This window comes from Anolis sagrei, chromosome X, assembly GCF_037176765.1.
Source record: "Anolis sagrei isolate rAnoSag1 chromosome X, rAnoSag1.mat, whole genome shotgun sequence".
NCBI lineage: Eukaryota > Metazoa > Chordata > Lepidosauria > Squamata > Dactyloidae > Anolis > Anolis sagrei.
In genome coordinates, this window is record NC_090034.1 from 98877534 (window position 1) to 98894986 (window position 17453).

General features: G+C 44.0%; 1 protein-coding gene across 1 annotated transcript in view; it reads left to right on the forward strand.

The window, feature by feature from the left end:
• TMEM91 (transmembrane protein 91) overlaps positions 1–15281 on the forward strand; it is a 36589-nt gene extending 21308 nt beyond the window's left edge. The window contains exons 2-4 of the mRNA XM_060783570.2: positions 5802–6289; positions 11619–11762; positions 14561–15281. Of these exons, the coding sequence (XP_060639553.2) occupies positions 5876–6289; positions 11619–11762; positions 14561–14719 (717 nt within the window). The 5' untranslated portion in view covers positions 5802–5875 and the 3' untranslated portion in view covers positions 14720–15281. The remainder of the gene's footprint in view (positions 1–5801; positions 6290–11618; positions 11763–14560) is intronic.
• Positions 15282–17453: the final 2172 nt, after the last annotated feature.

Sequence of the window (17453 nt, forward strand, 5' to 3'; positions counted from 1 at the left end):
CTCTGAAAACAACTCCTTAGGTTCCTTTGCTGAGATTCGTAATGCACAGACATTCCCGACAAGCAGGGATGACGCACTTTCCCGAGGGAGACGTGTCAGCTGTAATTGACCGATCGTTTGTGCAAGTCAAATAAAAGAGAGACGTTATTAAATATCGCCAGAATAAACCTCGGCACTCTTTTCTCTCTGCGGATTGTGTAAGGAAACAGCTACGTTTGACACCCAGCAAAGATGTGTGGACTGATGTACACCAGCTCCGTACCTGGACTCTTAGGCAGATACTTTCAAGGCATCTCAGTAGCAGCAGAGGCACATTCATAATGTTGCATAACCATTCATTTAATGCCATTCTGCTTAAAAAAAAAGTCTACCCCAAATTTTTTCATAGGTCTTAAATCTAATCATATAAACAACTTCATCAATGGTAAACAACTTAATAGTCTAAAATGCAACTTTTCTAGGCTGTGACTTAAAGGTGCATGTATACCATAAAATTCAAGAAATTAGGAAAATAAACAAATACCATGTATTGTCGAAGGCTTTCATGGCCGGAATCACTGGGTTGTTGTAGGCTTTTCCGGGCAATATGGCCATGTTCTAGAGGCATTTTCTCCTGACGTTTCGCCTGCATCTATGGCAAGCATCCTCTGTATCATTCCGCAGATATATAAACCCATTTTCCTACTTCCAACAGACTTCACTACCTCTGAGAATGCTTGCCATAGATGCAGGCGAAACGTCAGGAGAAAATGCCTCTAGAACATGGCCATATAGCCCAGAAAAACCTACAACCCAAACAAATACCAGTATTTTTTTTAAAAAACTCTAAAATCTGGACAGTAAATAAAGAGCAACATTCAAACAACAGAGGAATTCCAGACAAGAAACAATCAGGACCAGTTAACACCTCCCAACAAAGGATTCCCCCAAGCAGTAAACAGCCAAGCTTTGAAGCTGCAAGGTTATTCATTGCTAATCAAGGTGGCCAATTACAGCATTCATTCTTTCCTCCAACAGACAAGAGTTCTTTCTCTCACCCTGCACATTCTACAGATATATACACTTTGGTGTACAGACCTCACAACCTCTGAGGATGCCTGCCATAGATGTGGGCGAAATGTCAGAAGAGAAGGCTTCTGGTACATGATCATACAGTCTGGAAAACTCTCAGCAACCCAATTAATGAAACTGTTTTATACTTTCTGTCATCCATTAATTCATCTAGCTATTCATCTATCTATCTGTCTGTCTGTCTGTCTGTGTCTGTCTGTCTGTCTGTCTGTCTGTCTATCTATCTATCTATCTATCTATCTATCTATCTATCTATCTCTTTTCTTCTCTGCAAGCAGCTGCATAGCTCAAGCCTGAAAAATGTAACCATATCCCAAAGTCCCAGGCTCAGCCATCTCCCCAGGCATAGCCCGACCAATCAGCTTCGTGCATCTTATTTTACAGTTGACACACACACACTAACTAATTTCTTACATGCACCAACATAACCTTCCTTACATGTTTGCTATGAAGGTGAAAGAAGTAATATTTAACTGCTTGTGTCTCAGCCTAGGGTGCATCTACACCCAGTGTTTCTCAACCTTCCTAATGCCACGACCCCTTAACACAGTTCCTCATGTTGTGGTGACCCGCAACCATAAAATATTTTTTGTTGCTACTTCACAACTGTAATTTTGCTACCGTTATGAATCGTAATGTAAATATCTGATATGCAGGATGTATTTTCATTAAATGGGCTGAATTTGGCACAAATACCCGATATACCCAGATTTGAATACTGGTGGGGTTGGGAAGGATTGAGTTTGTCATTTGGGAGTTGTAGTTACGGGGATTTATAGTTTACGTACAATCAAAGAGCATTCTGAGCTCCACCAACGATGGATTTGAACCAAACTTGGCACACGGAATTCCCACAACCAACAGAAAATGCTGCAAGGGTTTGGTAGGCATTGATCTTGAGTTTGGGAGTTGTAGTTCATTTACATCCAGAGAGCATTTGGACTCAAACAATGATGGATCTGAACCAAACTTTGCATGAATACTCAATATGCCCAAATGTGAACATTGGTGGGGTGTGGGGAAAATAGACCTTGATGTTTGGGAGTTGTAGTTCCTGGGATTTATCGTTCACCTGCAGTCAAAGAGCATTCTGAAACCCAACAAAGATAGAACTGCGCCAAACTTCCAACACAGAACCCCAATGACCAACAGAAAATACTGCAAGGGTTTGGTAGGTATTGATCTTGAGTCTGGGAGTTGTAGTTCACCTACATCCAGAGAGTACTTTGGACTCAAATAATGATGGATCTGGACCAAACTTTGCATGAACACTCAATATGCCCAAATGTAAACACTGGTGGAGTTTGGGGGAAATAGACTTTGACGTTTGGGAGTTGTAGTTGCTGGGATTTATAGTTCACCTACAATCAAAGAGCCTTCTGACACCCACCAAAGATAGAATTGGGCCAAACTTCCCATGCAGAACCCCCATGACCAACAGAAAATACTGTGTTTTCTGATGGTCTTTGGCGACCCCTCTGACACCCCTTGCGACCCCCTCAGGGGTCCCGACCCCCAGGTTGAGAATGCCTGATATAGAAGATTGTTTTTATTGTATTGAAATTGTATTTTATGGTCTTGGCACCAATTGTAAGCCGCCCCGAGTCGCCTGCGGGCTGAGAGGGACGGTATATAAATATTGTAAATTAATAAATGAATACACTGTAGAATTAATGCAGTTTGATACCCCTTGAACTGCCATGGGTTAGTGTTATGCAGTCTAAGGATTTGTAGTTTGGTGAGACATTTCTCTATGGCAGAGAAGGCAAAAGAGCTGGAAAAATGACAACTGTAGTAGTTAAAATGTTTTCAAACTGTATTCACCCTATAGTGCAGATGTACCCTCAGTAACACAAGCCCTCCCCCTCAAAACAGTGAGAATGTATAGTAACTTGGATCCTCCACGTGCATATTGACCTACACGTGCGTATATGGCCTACCCACGCTCACATCGAATGTGTCCATGGAACGCACGACCCGCTCGCGGCACGTGTTCGGTTCCTTTCTCTCTCTCTCTCTGCCAAGGAAACCCCAGGTGGCTGCACCAGATTTCACGCTGCATGGGTTTCCGAGTTGGTGGAATCTTTGACCGGAATTAAAAAGCCCCCGAACGTCTGTTCTTGTCTGGTGACTGCAATTGCATTATGGCAACGTGCCATCGGGGAGAGAGACATGGCCAACCGCTGTTCCGTTTCACTTAACCGCTGCAGGGTTTGCATAAAGGTTGAGGACAGCAGAGGGATGGAGGCATCAGCCGATTCTAATGAGCCGTGCAAAGCCGACAGATGTGCCTCGTTCCACCTCCACTCTCCCCTGTTTTAAATGCCATTTATTACCGTATTAATTATTAAGCGGCGTCTCTCATTGCTTGGGCAGCAATGGTTCCTGCTTGAGAGAGCGTAGCCTTGTATTTCTCTGCATCTCAACATTTGGTTTTCAAAGTAGGTGACTACCTGGTTTGAACACAATGTGAAAGGGATCTTAGCAGGCCACAAGCTGAACATGAGTCAACAGTGTGATGCCACAGCTAAAAAGCGAGTGCAATAAGAGTATAGATCATACAATCATAGAGTTGGAAGAGACCTCATGGACCATGTAGTCCAACCCCATTCTGCCAAGAAACAGGAAAATTGCATTCAAAGCACCCCCGACAGATGGCCATCCAGCCTCTGTTTAAAAGCCTCCACCACACTCTGGGGCAGAGAGTTCCACTGCTGAACAGCTCTCACAGTCGGGAAGTTCTTCCTCGTGTTCAGATGGAATCTCCTTTCTTGTAGTTTGAAGCCATTGTTCCGTACCCTAGTCTCCAGGGCAGCAGAAAACAAGCTTGCTCCCTCCTCCCTATGATGTCCTCTCACATATTTATACATGGCCCTCATTATGTCTCCTCTCAGCCTTTTCCAGGCTAAATATACCCAGCTCTTTAAGCCACTCCTCATAGGGCTTGTTCTCCAGACCCTTGATCATTTTAGTCGCCCTCCACTGGACACATTCCAGCTTGTCAACATCTCCCTTCAATTGGTGTGCCCAGAATTGGACACAGTATTCCAGGTGTGGTCTAGCCAAGGCAGAATAGAAAGGTTGCATGACTTCTCTGGTTCTAGACACTAGACTCCTATTGATGCAGGCCAAAATCCCATTGGCTTTTTTTACCGCCACATCACATTGTTGGCTCATGTTTAACTGATCGAGAGAAGTTATAGTCCCACTCTATTCTGCTTTGGTCAGACCTCACTGTATCCAGTTCTGGGCATCAAGACCGGCTTAAGGAGCTGGACATATTTGACTTGGAGAATTTACTTACTTAGGCAATCCCTCTTAGCTTGAGGATAATGTTCCTCCAGATGTGGTGTCTTGGCGGTAGGTCCATAGGTGGCTGTGGAGCCCCATTCTTGATCTGTATGTTCTCCCGCAGTGAGGGCATCAGTTTCCAGACAGAAGGTAGTCAGGGTTGGCTTGATGCGCCTTCCTCTTGGCACATTTCTCCCTTTCACCCTCCATTCATGCCTCTTTGAATTCCGCAGCACTGCTGGTCACAGCTGACCTCCAGTTAGAGCACTCAAGGGCCACGGCTTCCCAGTTCTCAGTGTCTATGCTAAAGTTTTAAAGCTTGGCTTTAAGCCCATCTTTCAATCTCTTTTACTGTCCACCAACATTACGTTTCCCATTCTTGAGTTCAGAGTAGAGTAACTGCTTTGGGGGATGATGATCTTTGGGCATTCGGACAATGTGGAGATGAGCACCAACACCCAGAGTCAGACACGACTTGACTTAATGTCAAGGGAAAACCTTTACTATATATATATATAGTCTGGTGATCTGGAAAATAAAGTAATGGTTTCTAATATATGTAATTCCTTTATGCTTATGGGTAAACAGTATTTGTTGTTGTTTCTATGTCAGTGTTGATGTGGAGATTGTCTGGCTTGCCTACTCTGAAACATGCAACATATAATTGTCCTTTTTGGGGTCCCTTTCAAATCTATGATAATATATCTGTGTGCGTGTGAATCATGTATATCTATCTATATCTATGACTGGATGACCCTTTGTCAGGAGGGCTTTGATTATGTTTTCTTGGACCAAACAATTGCATTCACTCTTGCCCTGGTGAAGGGAGTTGGACTGGATGGTCTTAAGTATTTTCTGTTGGTCATGGGGATTCTGTGTGGGAAGTTTGGCCCAATTCTGTCGTTGGTGGGATTCAGAATGCTCTTTGATTGTAAGTGAACTATAAATCCTAGTAACTACAACTCCCAAATGTCAAGGTCTATTTCCTCCAAACTCCATCTGTGTTCATATTTGTGCATATGGAATATTCATGCCAAGTTTGGTCTAGATCCATCATTGTTTGAGTCCACAGTGCTCTCTGGATGGAGGTGAACTACAACTCCCAAACTCAAGATCAATGCCTACCAAACCCTTCTCGTGTTTTCTGTTGGTCATAGGAGTTCTGTGTCCCAAGATTGGTTTCATTCCATCATTGGTAGAGTTCAGAATGCTCTTTGATTGTAGGTGGATTATAAATCCCAGCAACTACAACTCCCAAATGACAAAATCAATTTTTTTTAGAGGAAGGACATACATTGGGTTGTTAGGTGTATTGTGTCCAAAATTGGTGTCTTACAAACAAATTCAACTTAAGAACAAACCTACAGAACCTATCTTTTTCATAACTTGTGGACTGCCATTAAAATCTTGTTTATGTCCTTGTCTAAATTCATCTCTAGGTAACTCCAGTGAAAGAACAGCCCAGATTTACGGAGAGAGAAGAGGGCTCTGCCACTTCCTTCTAAGGGTCGGCATGGAGAACGTCCATGAGCTCCAACATCCGCTCCTGGCCAAGACCTCCGGGAAGGTGATGTTCCAAGGTCGGATGCTCAGCCGCGCCAGTCCCCAGAAACATTCTGGATTGCTGTCCTGCCATGTGCCCTCCGGCCTCTCTTGGCTACAGCCAGGCTCCGGGGTCCTTTCCCACCAGCTCTTGGATCCCAGCAGCCTGCAAAGGACAGTTGAGCCCTACTGCACCCCGGAACCACCGCTGTACCCCGAGTTTTGGAAAGCCAGCAACACTCAAGGATGGAAAAAGAAAGATTACATCGAAACGGCCTTTGGGGATAGCAAGGAGGCTGGGGAGCTGCCCAGGAAAGTGGCCCTGGAAAAGGACATTCATACAGTCTGCTACGAAGTGGGGGACACCGAGTTGCCAGACGTGGAGGTAAAGACCTGGCCGGGTTGAATCATGAGAGATGAGGGTCTCATTCCTGTTCGAAGGGGTGTATCTATACTATAGGACTAATGCAGTTTGACGCCACTTTGTCATGGGAGAAGAGGGTCTCATTCCTGTTCGAAGGGGTGTATCTATACTATAGGACTAATGCAGTTTGACGCCACTTTGTCATGGGAGAAGAGGGTCTCATTCCTGTTCGAAGGGGTGTATCTATACTATAGAATGGAAACTAGAACAATGGAGTTTATATATCTGTGTAATGCCCAGGGTGGGAGAAAGATCTCTTCTCTATTGGAGGTAGATGTAAATGAAGCAATAGGCTACCTTGATTAGCACTGAATGGCCTTGCAGCTCCAAAGCTTGGCTGCTTCCTGCCTGGGGGAATCCTTTGTTTAGAGGTGATAAGCTAACCCTGATTGTTTCTTGTCTGGAATTCCTGTATTTTTGAGTGTTATTTTTATTTACTGATATAATTTTAGAGTTTTTTAAAATATTGGTAGCCAGATTTTGTTCATTTTCATGGTTTCTTCCGTTCTGTTGAAATTGTCCACATACCTGTGGATTTCAGTGCCTTCTCTGTGTAGTCTGACATGGTGGTTGTTGGTGTGGTCCAGCATCTCTGTGTTCTCAAATAGTATGCTGTGTCCAGGTTGGTACATCAGGTGTTCTGCTATGGATGACTTCTCTGGTTGAATTAATCTTCAGTGCTTTCCATGTTTCTTGATTTGTGTTTGGGCAATGCTGCTGCGTTTGGGGGTCTCTATGTAGACATGTCCACAGCTGCATGGTATACGGTTCACTCCTCCAGACGTGAGAAGATCTAAAATCATAACAGTAAAATAAGAACAACACTAAAAAATGGGGGAATTCCAGACAAGAAACAATGAGGGCCAGCTAATAAACTCCCAACAATGGATCCCCCCAAGCAGGAAGCAGCCAGGCTTTGAAGCTGCAAAGCTATTCAATGCTAATCATATGTCATCAGTTGGAGACCCCCCCCCCCCAACCTACCAATTACTACTCTGGGCCAAAGAGAAGAGAGAGGGGGGCAGAAGACAGTTCCACCTTGTCTCCTGTGCTATGTTAATAATATAATATAATATAATATAATGTATATACATATAATATTTATAATATTATAATGTGATACAATATAATACTACTAATAATATGATATTATGGGTTGTTGTAGATTTTTTCGGGCTATATGGCCATGGTCTAGAGGCATTCTCTCCTGACGTTTCGCCTGCATCTATGGCAAGCATCCTCAGAGGTAGTGAGGACCTCACTACCTCTGAGGATACTTGCCATAGATGCAGGCAAAACGTCAGGAGAGAATGCCTCTAGACAATGGCCATATAGCCCAAAAAAACCTACAACAAGCCAGTAATTCCGGCCATGAAAGCCTTCAGCAATATGATATTATAATTATATATTTTGTATTATAAGTAATATTATTAATAATATTACAGTAATAATAATAATAATAATAATAATAATAATAATCTTTATTTATACCCCGTCACCATCTCCCCCAACGGGACTTGGGGCGGCTTACATGTGACCAAGCCCAAACAACAAATTACAATACAATAAAATACAAGTTACAACAAAATATCAACATCGCGATAAAGTACAAAGCATAAAAATACAATAAACAATATACCAAAAAAAAAACCCACAATAAACTAAACATAATAACAGTGAGTGGGCCGCATGTACATAAAATGATTTAAAAACTCAGGGTGAGATAAAGGAGCAGAATTATTTATGGTATAGTACAATGGTATAGTAATATATAATACTGATATTGTGCTATGCTAATAATGTAATATATTGTATGTATATATATCTTGTAAGCAGCTCTGAGTCCCCTTTGGGGTGAGAAGAGCAGCATATAAATGTCATAAATAAAATAAATAAAATCATAATAGTAAATTAAGAATTAAAAAATGGGGGAATTTCAGACAAGAAACAATCAGGGCCAGCTAATCACCTCCAAACAAAGGATTCCCCCAGGCAGGAAGCAGCCAGGATTTGAAGCTGCAAAGCTGTTCAATGCTAATCAAGGTAGCCAAATGCTACAAATGCATATAAATGTCGTAAATAAAATAAATTAATAATCTATATAAATAAAATGTAATGTTCGTTTGTGGTATTCACAGAACTCAAAAACCACTGGACGAATTGACACCAAATTTGGACAGCATACACCTAACAACTCAATGTATGTTCTTCACTCAAAAAAAATTGATTTTGTCATTTGGGAGTTGTAGTTGCTGGGATTTATAGTCCACCTACAATCAAAGAGCATTCTGAACTCCATCAATGATGGAATTGAACCAAACATGGCATACAGGACTCCCCTGACTAAAAGCAAACACTTGAAGGGTTTGGTGGGCATTGACCTTGAGTTTTGGAGTTGTAGTTCACCTACATCCAGAGAGCAATGTGGACTCAAACAATGATGGATCTGGACCAAACTCTACACGAATACACAATATGGTGGAGTTTGGGGAAAATAGAATCTTGACATTTGGGAGTTGTAGTTGCTGAGATTTGTAGTTCCCTTACAATCAGAGAGCATTCTGAATCCCACCAATGATAGAATTGGGCCAAACTTCCCACACAGAACCCCCATGACCACCAGAGTGGGCCACAGCAACGGGTGGCAGGGGACGGCTAGTAATAAATAAAATCATAATAGTAAATTAAGAATTTAAAAATGGGGGGATTCCAGACAAGAAACAATCAGGGCCAGCTAATCACCTCCAAACAAAGGATTCCCCCAGGCAGGAAGCAGCCAGGATTTGAAGCTGCAAAGCTGTTCAATGCTAATCAAGGTAGCCAAATGCTACATTTACACCTACCTCAAACAGATAAGAGTTTTTTCCTCCCACCCTGGACTTTCCACAGACATATAAACCCCATTTTCCTAGTTTTCAACAGACCTCACAACCTCTGAGGATGCCTGCCATAGATGCAGGTGAAATGTCAGGAGAAAATGCTTCTGGAACATGGCCATACAGCCCGGAAAACATACAACAACCCAGTGATTCTGCTTATGAAAGCTTTCGACTACAGAACCTATATTCTTTGTAACATGGTGACTGCCTGTATTTAGTATCCATGCAGCAAGTGAATGCAATCGCTCTTTCTTGCTAAGTCTTTCCATCGCAATTACGGCAAAGGCAGATTGCATCCGATTCTGGAAGTAGCATATTGCTCGGATCATTGACTGATACGGCTACTGAGGTCCTTCCCCTCCGTGAATTTAGCCTGGCCTCCTTTAAAGCCATCTGTGCTGAAAACACATCAACAGCAGGATTTTTTTCCCTTATCTTCCTACCCACTTGACAACTGCAGGGAAAAGAAATCTCACAGAATTCAGGACTTCCAGGCCATGTAAGGCACCTCTGTTTTGTGCCTCCCAGTTCAGGAGGAAAAGGATGGGTCTCAACCTTGACTGCAAGAGAAGCTCACAGGGAGCGCATGAGGACAACTCTGAGTCTTCTCCTGTTATTCCCTACCAATTGGAGGGGGCAGGGGGGGGGGGAGAGATAAACATTGCATCTAGGAGCAAATTTGGCATAAGTTAGCATTCAAATATAGAGTTGTGCAAGTTTGGATCACTATGCAAAGGACCTCATTTCCAGCTCTGATCTCTGAGATTAAGTGAGAGAAAGTAATTGCTAGTTTTCCTGGACTTAATGTAATTACTCATGTATAAGTCGACCTCATGTGTAGGCTTTTCGGAGCCATATCTTTCGCACTCTGTTCAGAAAAGGGGATGGTTAATTAATCGTACTCACAAAGGGTGGGAGGGAATGGGGAGGAGAGAGAAAGAGAAAGAGAAAAAGAGAGGTAAGGGAGGGAGGGAAGAAGGGAAAAAAGAAGGAAGGAGAGACAAAAGGGAAGGAAGGAAGGAAGGAGAAAGAGGGAGAGGAAAGGGGGGAAGAAAGAGGGAAGCAAGGAAGGATGAAAGGGCGAAAGAGAATGGAGGGAGAAAGAGGGAGGGAAGAAGGGAAGAGAGAAGGAAGGAAAGACAAAAGGGAAGGAAGGAGAAAGAGAGAGAGGGAAGGAGGGGAAAAAGATGGAAGGAAAGACAAAAGGGGCGGAAGGAAGGAAGGAAGGAAGGAAGGAAGGAAGGAAGGAAGGAAGGAAGGAAGGACAAAAGGGTGGGAGGGAATGGGGGGGAAGAGAAAGAGAAAAAGAGAGGTAAGGGAGGGAGGGAAGAAGGGAAAAAAGAAAGAAGGAAAGACAAAGGGAAGGAAGGAAGGAGAAAGAGGAAAGGGGGAAGAAAGAGGGAAGCAAGGAAGGATGAAAGGGTGAAAGAGAATGGAGGGAGAAAGAGGGAGGGAAGAAGGGAAGAGAGAAAGAAGGAAAGACAAAAGGGAAGGAAGGAAGGAGAAAGAGAGAGAGGGAAGGAGGAAGGAAAGAGGGAAGGAAAGGCAAAAGGGTAGGAGGGAAGAAAGTAGGAAAGAGGAAAGAAAGGAAGGATGAAAGGGTGGAAGGGAATGGAGGGAGAGAGAAAGGGGGAGGGAAGAGGGAACGAAGGAAAGACAAAAGGGAAAGAAGGAGAAAGAGGGAGAGGGAAGGAAGGAAGGACAAAAGGGATATAGGGAATGGAGAGAGGGAGAAAAAGGGAGGGAAAGGAGGGAGGGAAGGAAGGAGGGAAGAGAGAAGGAAGGAAAGACAAAAGGGATGGAAGGAAGGAGAAAGAGAGGGGGGGAAGGAGGTAAGGGAGGGGAGGAGGGAAGGACGAAGGAAAGAAAGAAAGAGAGAAGGATAAGATGATGAGAGAGGAGGGCTTGAGAAAAGAGCCTAAGAGGCTGCATCCTGCCCCTGGGCCTGGGTTTACCCATACCTGGTATATAGGGTACATTTATGAAAGTTTATACTTTCTTTTGGGCAATCTCTAAGGCAGGCATGGGCAAACGTTGATCCTCCAGGTGTTTTGGACTTCAACTCCCACAATTCCAAACAGCCTCAGGCCCCTTCCTTAAGCGGTTGGGAATTATGGGAGTTGAAGTCCAAAACACCTGAGGATCAAAGTTCGCTTGTGCATGTTCTAAGGTGTACTGCTGAAAATATTTAAGGGCCCTGTCTTGCAAAAGCCTTGCTGTCCCCGGATGATTCAATAAGGAAAGTCTTTCTCTTTCCTGCAAGGAGTCCAAATGAATAATGTTGGGTGGGTGGGGTGGCTTTTAAACCAGGGTTTCAGGTGGCAAAGTTAACGTTCTGGCTCAGTAGTCCTTCCTTTTCTGTTTCTATTCTGACTTAGTGGGTCCTTTCTTCTCCCTCTTCTGTTCCTCAGAATGACTCTTCGAGTGACAGCGACACAGAAAGCGAAAGCAGTTTCTCCATGTTGCTGCCCCAGGATTACCTCGGCTTGGCTGTTTTCTCCATGTTATGCTGCTTCTGGCCATTGGGTATCGCTGCTTTCTATCTGTCCCAAAAGGTGGGTTGTTGCTAAGGGTGCATCTACACTGTAGACTTAATGCAGTTTGACACCACTTTAACTGCCATGGCTCAGTGCTATGGGATCGTGAGGTGTAGTATGTCAGTGTTTCTCAACCTTCCGAATGCTGTGACAAAAACCCAGTTCTTCCCATTGTGGTGACCCTCAACCATAACATTATTTTCGTTGCTACTTAATAACTGAAGTTTTGCTACTGTTATGAAACGAAATGTAAATATCTGATCTGCAGAATGTATTTTCATTCACTGGACCAAATTTGGCACAAATATCAAATATGCCCAAATACTCGTGGATTTTTTTTGGAGGGGGGGGTTTGATTTTGTCATTTGGGAGTTGTAGTTGCTGGGATGTATAGTTCACCCACAACCAAAGAGCATTTTGAACTCCACCAACAATGGAATTGCACTAATTGAACTTCTATGACTAACAGAAAATACTGCAAAGGTTTGATAGGCATTGACCTTGAGTTTTGGAGTTGTAGTTCACCTACATCCGGAGAGCACTGTGGACTCAGATAATGATGGATCTAAACCAAACTTGGCACAAATACTCAATATGCCAAAATGTGAACACCAGTGGAGTTTGGAGGAAATAGAGTTTGTCATTTGGGAGTTGTAGTTGCTGGGATTTATAGTTCACCTACAATCAAAATGTACTCCACTAATGATGGAATTGAACCAATTGAACTTCCATGACCAACTTCCATGACCATGCTCTTTGATTGTAGGCAAACTATAAATCCCAGCAACTACAATTCCCAAATGTCAAAGTCTATTTTCCCCAAATTCCACCGGTGCTCACATTTGGGCATACTGAGTATTTGTGCCAAGTTTGGTCCAGATCCATAATTGTTTGAGTCCACAGTGCTCTCTGGATGTAGGTGAACTACAACTCCAAAACTCAAGGTCAATGCCCACCAAACTCTTCCAGTATTTTCTGCTGGTCTTGGGAGTTTTGTGTGCCAAGTTTGGTTCAATTCCATTGTTGGTGGAGCTCAGAATGCTCTTTGATTATAGGTGAACTATAAATCCCAGCAACTACAACTCCCAAATGACAAAATTAATTCCCCCCCCCCCCCAACCAGTATTCAGATTTGGACATATCAGATATTTGTCCCAAATTTGGTCCTGAATATCAGATATTGACATTGCAATTCATAACAGTAGCAAAATTATAGTTCTGAAGTAGCAACGAAAATAATTTTATAGTTGGGGGTCACCACAACACGAGGAACTGTATTAAGGGGTTGCGGCATTAGGAACTTTGAGAACCCCTGGAATAGAGTTTTCTCTGGACCTTACAGGCACTATCCAAGGTGCTGAAGTCTAACCCTCAAATAGATCAGGTATGGGCAAACTGGTCCTTCAGGTGTTTTGGACTTTAACTCCCACAATAAAGGGGTCGCGGCATTAGGAACTTTGAAACCACTGGACCTTGCGAGCACTATCCAAGGTGCTGAAACCTCTGGACCTTACAGGCACTATCCAAGGTGCTGAAGTCTAACCCTCAAATAGATAGATACATAGATCAGGTATGAGCAAACTCTGGCTCTCCAGGTGTTTTTGGACTTTAACTCCCACAATAAAAGGATTGCAGCATTAGGAAGGTTGAGAAACACTGATCTAAACATTAGGAAGAACTTTCAGACTGTTAGAGGTGTTTGGCAGTGCGATATGCTGCCTGAGAGTGTGGGGGAGTCACCGTTTCTGGAAGTTTTTAAGCCAAGTCTGGGTGGCCCTCTGTTAGTACTCAGATTGTGTCTTCCTACACCACGAAATGGGGTTGGACTGGATGGCCCAGGGGGTCTCTTCCAACTTTGTGATTCTGTGTACTGGAAGCTGACCACAGAATCTCACTGGAGAACATTTTAAATCTAATCTGTAGAAGTCAAATGTGGAGGGATGAGGGCACATGGTTGTCCACACTCTGGTTGCATCCCATATAGACTACTGCAACACTCTCTACGTGGGGTTGCCTCTGAAGACTGCCTGGAAGCTGCAACTAGTCCAACATTACTGACAGGAGCGGAATACAGGGAGCGCACAAGTCCTCTGTTGCGTCAGCTCCACTGGCTGCCAATTAGCTTCTGAGCACAATTCTGGTGTTAACCTACAAAACTCTAAACCAGTGGTTCTCAACCTGGGGTCCCAGATGTTTTTGGCCTTCAACTCCCAGAAATCCTAACAGCTGGTAAACTGGCTGGGGTTTCCGGGAGTTGGAGGCCAAAAACATCTGGGGACCCCAGGTTGAGAACCACTGCCCTAAACGGTTCTGGCCCAGTTTACCTGATTCTTCCCTATGAACCATCAAGGTTGTTAAGATCTTCTGGAGAGGCGCTGCTCTTGGTCCCACCGCATTCGCAATCGTGTCTGGTGGGTCCGAGAGACAGGGCCTTCTCAGTGGTGGCCCCTCGGCTGTGGAACTCTCTCCCGATGGAGATCAGATCTGCCCCTTCCCTCCTGACCTTCAGAAACCAAGTGAAATCCTGGCTCTGGGACAGAACATTCCCAGAATAATTGGTTGAGTCCAGCAATAACCTAATAACTACTGACCACATTGGCGAATTCTCGTATCTTGGCGATTTGGCTTATATGTATTTATTCTGTTTGTATTTTAACTTATTATGATTTTATGATGTTTTTAGCTGTATTTGTGCATTGAATTTTTGCTGTTTGCTGAGTCCCTCTATGGAGGTAGAGAAGATTGGGATATAAAAGTTTTCAATAAATAAATAAATACTAATCTGCTGCTGTTCTTGGACCTCCTTCTCTCTGCAGACCAACAAGGCATCGGCGAAAGGGGACTACCCCAGAGCGTGGACGGCTTCCCGCCAGACCTTTGCACTGGCCGTCCTCTCCATCATCTTCGGCATCTGCACCTACATCGGCGCCGTGGTGGCTCTCATTGCCTACCTGTCCAACAAAGCACCCACTTAGGCCACCCTGCTCCGCCAGAGACATTCACCCCATCCTTTCTCCATCTGTGTTGGAAACTCGAGGCAGCAACTGGACATAATACTCGTTGGCACATGTTTCCCGATGTGGTTTTCATCAAAACAGAACCCCTTCGTCTCGGACTCAGCAAGAAACCCCTTGAACCAACATGGGTTCAGTTGTGAACTGAGTTGCAACAGGCAGAAAACTTGGGACAGGGAACAGAGGGGAAAGGGAGGGAAAGGAAGATACCACCAGATTTGCATTGGATCCACACTTTTTGGGATTTTGTTTCCTTTCTGTGTAATGGAGGTCGAATGAGACGGATCCATTGCTGGGCATCCAATTGGATTCTTGGGGCTTTGAGCATTTCCAATAGCCGTTTCCTGCGTAAGAAGTGAGGGGGGGATGTTGCCTCTGGACAAAATGGGTCCAGCCCCTAACCCTCCCTCAAGTTGCTGTGTCTCTTTGTCTCACCTCCTTTTATACAGAACTCTATTGTGGTTAAGAGATCCAAGGTTCATGCACACACTCCTGCCCTGAATAAAACTGCCCTTGCACTCGATCTCCTGTATCCGTTGTTTGCAAATGGTTCCCTCCAATATGGTAGCAAAGCTAACCATCCCATGGCAGCATCTGGACTGCAGCCCTTCTGCATAATGCAACCCTTGTCATGTCAGCATTTCTCAATCTGGGGGTCAGGACCCCTGGGGGGGGGTCATAAGGGGGTTACAGATGGGTCACCAAAGATAATGAAAAAACATATATTTCTGATGGTCTTAGGAACCCCTTTGGCAGAGAAGGCTGAAGATCTATCCGCCTGTCCTTCTCTTCCTTTTTGGAAACAGACGGCAAATTCTCCCACCAAAAACCCTCCTCCACTGTGATTGGCCAGCCTCCCAGCTTGGTGAAAGGTTGTTTCTGAGTTTCCCAAGAAGGGAGGGGAAAGCAGGTGTACTGGGCATATGGCAGTGTGGTGTGCATGTGCGGGCGAGGGAGAGTGTGTGAGGCTGGAGGCTCACGCGAGCGAGTGCATTCAAGGCATGGGGGTTCTGTGTGGGAAGTTTGGCCCAATTCTATCATTGGTGGGGTTCAGAATGCTCTTTGATTGTAGGTGAACTATAAATCCCAGCAACTACACCTCCCAAATGTTGAGGTCTATTTTCCCCAAACTCCACCAGTGTTCACATTTGGGCATATTGACGATTCGTGCCAAGTTTTGACCAGATCAACCATTGTTTTGAGTCCACAGTGCTCTCTGGATGTAGGTGAACTACAACTCCAAAACTTAAGGTCAATGCCCACCAAACTCTTCCAATATTTTCTGTTGGTCATGGGAGTTTTGTGTACCAATATTGGTTCAATTCCGTCATTGGCAAGGTTCATAGGAGAACTATAAACCCCAGCAACTACAACTCCCAAATGACAAAATCAGTCCCCACAACCCCACCAGCATTCAAATTTGGGCATATCGGGTATTTGTGCCAAATTTGGTCCAGTGAATGAAAATACATTCTGCATAACAGATATTTACATTATGATTCATAACAGTAGCAAAATTACTGTTATAAAGTAGCAACAAAAATAACTTTATGGTTCAGCGTCACCACAACATGAGGAACTGTATTAAGGGGTCGCGGCATTCAGAAAGTTGAGAAACACCGATGCAGTAACTTGAACTCTGGTTGACTCTGGAGACCAGGGTTTGATTCACTGCAAATGCATAGAAACTCACTCGGTAAATGGATTGTTGTAGGTTTTTCGGGCTATATGGCCATGTTCTAGAAGCATTCTCTCCTGACGTTTCACCTTTATCTATAGCAAGCATCCTCAGAGGTTGTGAGGACTTCACAACCTCTGAAGATGCTTGCCATAGCTGCAGGCAAAACATCAGGAGAGAATGCTTCTAGAACATGGCCATATAGCCCGAAAAACCTACAACAACCCAGTGATTCCAGCTATGAAAGCCTCCGACAATACATCACTCAGTAAACTTCAGTAAGTCACATACTCTCAGCCTCAGCAAACACCATGCTATGACCTTTGGGTCATTATAAATTGAAAATGACTCAAAGGCACACAACAACAAAGGCAAAAGCTGTGGATGAGAATCCTAAACTTCCATCCGCAAACTGCAAATTCCACGTTTGCATCAGATGTTTCCAAAGCAGAATCACTGTGTTATACCTGTAAAGGGTCCAAGGTTTGAACTGCATTGTGCAGGTTACAAAGAACGGAGAAAACACAATGCTTATAGAAGAAATTACATTGGGGAGAAGGATAAGATGAACTTTCAGTTTGGTAAATAATCCTTTTCATACCTACACAATTCACACCAACAGGATCACTTTTCTGGAGACCTACACACTACATTGCACAAAAGGGGCCCTGTCATTCCTGAAAGTAAACAGGTCTTGGTAGTAGGCGACTCCCTCCTTAGAGGAACGGAAGCTGTCATTTCCAGACCAGATGGGATGGCTCGAGAAATATGCTGCCTACCGGGGGCAAAAATACACCATATCACTCAGAGACTCACCAGGCTCCTCAAGCCCTATCACCGTCCTCCCCTCATGTTGATTCATGTAGGAACCAATGATACTGCAAGGCATACGTTTCAAAAGATCACAAATGATTTTCGAGCTCTAGGAGCAATGCTAAAAGAATGTAATGTACAGGTGGTCTTTTCATCCCTCCTCCCTGTTGTAAGACACGGACCCACAAGAGCCAGAAAAATAGT